Source organism: Aphis gossypii, chromosome 2, assembly GCF_020184175.1.
Source record: "Aphis gossypii isolate Hap1 chromosome 2, ASM2018417v2, whole genome shotgun sequence".
NCBI classification, from domain to species: domain Eukaryota; kingdom Metazoa; phylum Arthropoda; class Insecta; order Hemiptera; family Aphididae; genus Aphis; species Aphis gossypii.
Genome location: NC_065531.1, coordinates 24998255 through 25005260, shown reverse-complemented (window position 1 = coordinate 25005260; position 7006 = coordinate 24998255). Strand labels below are relative to the sequence as shown.

The 7006-nt window shown below is 31.4% G+C and overlaps 1 protein-coding gene across 1 annotated transcript in view; it reads left to right on the top strand.

Annotated features, from left to right (window-relative positions):
- Positions 1 to 1303: 1303 nt before the first annotated feature.
- LOC114128661 (Krueppel-like factor 6) overlaps positions 1304 to 7006 on the top strand; it is a 193159-nt gene continuing 187456 nt past the window's right edge. The window contains exon 1 of the mRNA XM_050201662.1: positions 1304 to 2122. Within this exon, the coding sequence (XP_050057619.1) occupies positions 2021 to 2122 (102 nt within the window). The 5' untranslated portion in view covers positions 1304 to 2020. The remainder of the gene's footprint in view (positions 2123 to 7006) is intronic.

Below are 7006 nucleotides of genomic sequence, written 5' to 3'. Positions count from 1 at the left end.
AACCGCATTCTTTTAGCCGCCCCCCTTCGGCAGCCGGTGTCTACATTTTGGCCGAGCCCCACGGTGAAAATTTCTGGGTGACGTCTATGGGTTGAGCGGGTGCGGTTTTGCGGATTCGGAGTTGGCCGTGTAAACCGTATAGAAGCATATTACATACTTATAGGGGTAGGGTGACCAAGAGTCGCATTGTTGTTCAATGATGTTAATAAAATATATATATTTATATGCTATTATAATATTTGTATTAAATTTTTCAATATACAACAGTATACAACGTAATGTATTGTTTTGCATTGAATTGATGGTTAAACCATATAGATTGAATATTATATATTTAAATCAATACTGGGCATTAATGAGTAAAAAAGTTAATTTAATTTAAACTTTTAACTTAACTACTGTAGTTACTTTTGTTTTTAAATTAATATGAAATTACTGAACTAAATTTGCATTTTAAAAAGTAAGTTTATTTTATTTTATTATATTTTGATTCTGTTTCTACGTAAAAAAAAAAATTGGCTAACATTTAAAATAAATTATTATTATTTTTTTAATGAACACGAATTAAAAATTAGGTTAGTGTTTATAAACAAAAATAAAATTTAAAAATTGTTTATCAACTTTTGATTTAAATAAATTAACAAAAAAAATAAAAAATAATAATAATCAATTTATAACCTTTTCTTATTAATGTATATATCTGAATTATTTAACTTATATTAACTTAACTCGACTGAGTTAAAAAATCATGAACTTTCTCAACATTGATTTTAATTACTTATACTTATATATATTATAATAATTTATATCAAATATTGCTAATAAAATATGTATAGTTTAGTTGAAAAGAAGGTTAAAATTAAAATATTGCAAAATAGACTTAAAATTGATTCAGGTGCATGCATGATATATTATTTTATTGTTATATATATATATATAAAGTAAATACATATTATTGTGTAAATTAATAAAATTCAATTTAAACTAATACGTGATAGGTACCTATATTATAATAGCTATATTCAATATGGTATACTATAATATTGAAACACTAACCGGACAGTATAATATTATTATTATTAACATAGATTTGCGCGGGAGTGCTAGTGAAACACGATATATTATTATCATGACGTGTGGTACCGGGATATTAAAAAATAATATATATATTTGCAATATCCGGAGATTTGGTGGCGGCGGCGGCTAGTTGTGTCAGCCGAGCCGGTAGATGGCGTTGGTGACGGAGGCCGCGCGCGCTCGGTCTCTACGCATAATCGAATATCGTATTCGTGTATGCGCGCGAACGGGTAAACTCGCCGCGCCGGCACCGGCAAAATTACAGTGTTCAGTCGCGAGCGAGAACACGGGCCACCACTTGCCGCTTCTGTACGCCATAAATCGTTATCCGTTGTGTTATTTTTTTCGAATTCTCGTCGCCTTGCTCGTTTTGGTTTTTTTCGATTCGTACACATTCTTTTTATTTATTTATTTATTATTTTTTTTTAACACCGATACATGTATAGTGCTTTCCGTAGTGACGTGTTTCAACTGTGCAAATATTATCAATACTAATATATTATTATTATAATTATAATTAGGTATTTTCATCGTTTTTATTATTATTATTGTTGTTGTTAATACCTCGCTATTATTATAGCCTACATTAATTTTTGCCAAGTGTTCGATACGTTCGCGTATACGGTTTTTACGCCATAATTGTTACTACCGTCGCTGTATCTAATTTTGTTAGATAAATTCGGTCGTGCATTAATTGTTTATTAAAATATCATAATAACAGTCGATCGACGACGATGACCGCTTTCCCGGTGATCTAATATTGTTGTGTTTAATATACGTCGACGACACGATAATATATCATTACACTTATACACTGCGAATACATTGTTACACATTACGTATATTTTAACCGTATAGACTAAGCTGTTCAGCTGCCGTTATCGACGCCACTGCCGATAAGGAATCTCGTAAGTTCGGACGTGCTTTCGACAACGCATCGACGATGGACGTCCTACCGAGCGGTAACATATTCCGGGAACTTCAAGACATACACGATACCGGTTATTTCTCTGCACACGTATCACTCGAGGATCACTGGCAACAGGTAATTCACTTGCATAAGATATTAAAAAAAAAAAAAATGAAAACTTTTTTCAAAAGCTCCCAAAATGATATTAAGCGACACAATATAAACTTGATTTGTAATAAATAGCAGGTACCGGGGTATATACGAATCGTAATGTAAATATAAGGATTAGATTTTGAGTGAATCGTGGTAGCATGTACAGATATCGACATTTCTTATGATATTCACCTCATATTAAGATATTATTTTAACTTTGGTTATATATAGGTACTAGATACCTATATAATTAGTCACATAATACACCCTGCAAAATAGATAAGTCTTCGTTTAGTAATGTCAGTTTGAGTGGATGGAATCATCCCGCTCGATGTACTTTGGACTATATGTCTATATTAGAATATTGTTTTTAAATAACATCATTACCGTAGCGAGTGTCTGTGTAGTCGCACGTGCGTCGCGTCCTTATGTAACAACATATTATTATAATTATATTTATCTCATGTAGATACTATAGGTAGTAAGTTCACACATTCCACCTTTCACGCATAGTATAAAATTTCATAAAATTTCACATATTGACCATATTGTTGTATCACACGTGAACTCCTATATACACGGGAATTGGCTGTGATATACGATTATTTAACCATATTAATAATTATTAGTTTTTTTTTGTTTTGTGTTTTCATTGGAATTTTTTGAATTTATTTTTCATCGTATACAATTTTATTTTTGAATCCTTTTTAAAGAAACGTTTGCCATTGGTTCAGTAGCGTATAACTACTAACTGTGATTAATCGTATTTCATCAACTTATTCATTCGGTCACCAATATCGCCATAGAATTAATTAATTTATCATTACCAGTAAAACATTAACGTACAGTTTTGCGTGTTTATAGTACACTTTGTACTGGTACAAATTATCGGTAATTAAGTAAACAAAAAAATCGTATTACTATTTGTAGATTATTTAGAAATGTTTACAACTATCGTTGACAAAAAAAAAAAAAAAAAATACTAGTAAAAAGTGTGTTGGTATGTAACAAAAAATGTGTAGGTTTATAATAAAAAATTTAAATTACTAAAAGTCAGTGATTGAAAACCTTTTTAATTTTGATAAATTAATAGTGAATACAGTGGGACTGTTTTTGTGTTTAGATTTTTTTTCTATGTCAGCAGTTTTTGATTTAATGTATACAATTTTTTTTTTGACGCTTTATGTGTTGGTATGCATTATATTTATGTTTATAACATAAACGTATGTAATATTATGTGTATGTGTACCTATGTGATTCATTTACTGTTGTTATCAGTGGCACAGGCTGTAAAATAAATTATGAGTCCCGAGGAAACACAAACACACGTCTTTCTCTGTAACAAAATAGCGAACGACAAAATTATGAAAAAAAAAATTACAGTTGAGATAACTTACTAATATTCTAATAGTAGTAATAATACTAGTTTAAAATGTTAACATATATGTTTATATATATTAATATTTATCTAGTACTGTAATATAGTTAGGATAAGTACATACATATTATAAAGTTAAAACTGAACTGCAGTGCGCTTTATTAGTTTCGTTCTTAATGAAATTCCAAAAATTGAAGGTTATTTATAATAAAAGTTTTTGGTTCATTTTCCATGCAATAAAATCTGGATGTCAAATAACTCGTGTGTCCATTGAAAAGAAAAGTTTTATACGATTTTTTTGGGAATAAAAATGTGATATCATAAAACTCAATAGTTTTGAAATGCATTTTTAATATCGTTCAGTTGCATATTGTATTGTATATGAGTAGCAACATATTCTTTTAAAATTTTTATTTATACTCGTATTCTTTTATATTAAAATGAAAATAACAATGTTATAGTAATATTTTTTTAAATTAATTCCGCTTAACATAAAATTGATACTATGTAGTTGATAAATATGATTTATACGTTTATCTATTTAATCACTGACCAGTAACAAAATAGCAGACGGGATAATAGTAAAATGATTATTGTGACATTTGACCACAATCTATTTGGGAAATGACTGACGAGTAAAACTATTCTAATTGCTTTGGTTCTTTGAACTAGCAATATATCTTTAAATACTATATACTGAAATGTAATACAGTGTTTATTATAATAATTGTATTGAAATGCCAGTAACAAAACCGATAAACAGCGATTTATATCCCTGGAAAGGTCTCGTAGTCAATTGAAAAAAATATCGTGTTTTAATTAATTTAATTAAAAATGACCTTACAAAGACATCATTAAGTCTCATAGTTGTGGCTTTCATGTAGGTACATACGTAGAGAATTTTGGTACTAAAATTTATAATTGCTTTATAACGTAGAAATAGATTCTTTCATTCAATAATAATTGTTTAATGATACTTATAAAAATATAAATGTGTTTTATATAATTTAACTGCAACCATTGATAATGACATTTTATATTATGAGTCTGTCTATAGCACAAAAATACAATCTATCACCATAGGCCAACACAAACCCCTTGTCACTTAAGTATAATATATTAATATAGTGGTATAATTTCTATTTCTATTATCTTTTGATTTAATCGATAGAAAAGAAAATATGGGTTTACCCGTATCTCTGCTCCCTTTAATATAATTTTAGTGGTTCAAAAGGCATTGTTCAAAACCAAAAAAAAACATTGTATTGTAAATCTCTGACACGAGTTTTGTGGAATGAGATTTATGGAAGGATACACCAAAAATGTAATTTACTGGTATATTGTGTGTTAGTTTTTTTTTTTTTTTGTTAAATGATCATCAACTTCAAAACAAATCGAAATCGGATGATAAAGACCGGTGGTTAATCGTTTGACGTGTAAAATCGAATTTTCGATACAAAAATGAATAATTTATCGTTCTTGGCACGCTGTAGTCGTAAGTAAGGAACACGTTGTACAATATGATGATGACGCACGCGGATGAAAAAGACGACGACAAACTTAATGAATGAAATTTTTCTCGTTTGGATATAAAATATAGTATACTATGAAATCCGTTGAATACTGTATATGATAGTATTCATTTAGTATAGTAGTCGTGCTTTAGATTGGTTTGATATCGAAAATTACCTACAGACAATATTAATTTACATGAATAAACGATAAAGTAAACATAATATTCATTTTAAATTTAGAAACTATGTTTTTTTAGAATATCGCATAAAGAACAATCTTATCCACTAAATAAAAAATAAAATAAACACTATCACCAACAATATCGATAAATCGATTCCAAAATACAATATTACGTATATAAACATGATTCTTTATAGTGATTGTCACTCTACATTGATATGAAAGTGTCAAATCGCTGTGCAACTTTTCTATTTTAATAATAATAATTATAATAAAATAATTGTGTGTTCGACGTTTTCGGCGAAATTATTGAACAAAAAACAGCCTAATTAAGTGTGGTATCTTGATCACAGTTTTTTTACTTTCTTTCACACAGGACTATACGCATAGAATTTTAGAAAACGCCGTGCGTATGCCTTGTATTTAATAAAATATATTTTGTCCTTTCATTCGTATATATTATAGTGTATAAGTGCAGTTGTGGAAAAGTATTATAATCTATATTAATGCATGTATATGATACACACACGTAGGCAGGAAGGCGAGGAGAACGAGGACGACGTGCGTGCAGAGTTAGTGTTGCGACGGCGGCGAATGCGTTGTAAAACGGGCGCGCGGTAAAGCGATCTGAAAAGCGTCAGCGGGGGCGGTATGAGACCCGCGCGCTTTAACGGTGTCCCATTAACGCGGTGGCCGTGTGGTGGGGTGGTGTGGCGAAGGAGAGGACCCCGGGCCGGATCGATGCGGCGGTGGCGGCGGCGTGGCAGCGTGTACAGAGCGGCAGCGCAGTTTTGGCGGGGCCGTTATACGGCCGATGACGGCCCTGCAGCAGTCGTGTATACGCGGTTGAGCTCGCGCGTCTCGTGCGCTCTTAGGAAATATATTAATCCATCTTATCATTAAATCGTTATCGCCGTACACACATAGGTACTATACTTTTGCGTGTACGCCGTGCACGTTATAAATATTTTAACGTCTGGTAACGCATTAGATGTACGTTGAAAACATTATACTTGCAGTATAACGCATCTGAAATTCGGGTGAATAAACTTCTCGATTTTTTTATTTTTACTAGTTAATTTCATAAAATTTGCTGATTTTATAATTTTATTATTCGATTTATCCATTTCCCACTCAAACTCATCATTGAATAATCGATCACCACTACTATAATTCCTGTTTTTCGCAGGCACTCGCCATTTTCCACTAAGGGTTTCGCATTATTTTGTTCTACTGGACATTGGTCATATATATATATTAACATTGTCGAGATTGGCGATGATTAAAATATACGGATTATTTGAAAACTAGTTATATATAATATTATGTGTATATATAAGGTTTAAACGGTATATACGCAATCGCTGACCAGCGTCCGGTGATGGGCATAATATTTAGGTCAGTAATATTATGATGTTCGTCTTTTTCTGAAAATGTTAAGTTCGTCTCACACACACACCCACTTAAATTCATAAGAATAATGCGTTTATTATATTATGATAATTATTAATTATGTTTTGCGTCTACAACAACAGCAACGGCGATGGTTATATATTATATTTTAATGTTGTATAACGCATAATACGCGAGGAGAGTTTTCTCACGGGTCGTCTGCGCCGGTTCTCGGACCATCATCAATAACGTTGCCGTATGTACGCAAGTGGCGTGCGGTGTATAATGCACGTCGCAAAGGCGCGGTAATAAATAAATATCGCGCTTACATTCTGATGGCTTGTACATAAAATATCCTTCCGGTGATGCCCTTTTCGCGGTGGCAGAGGGACGGGATACGA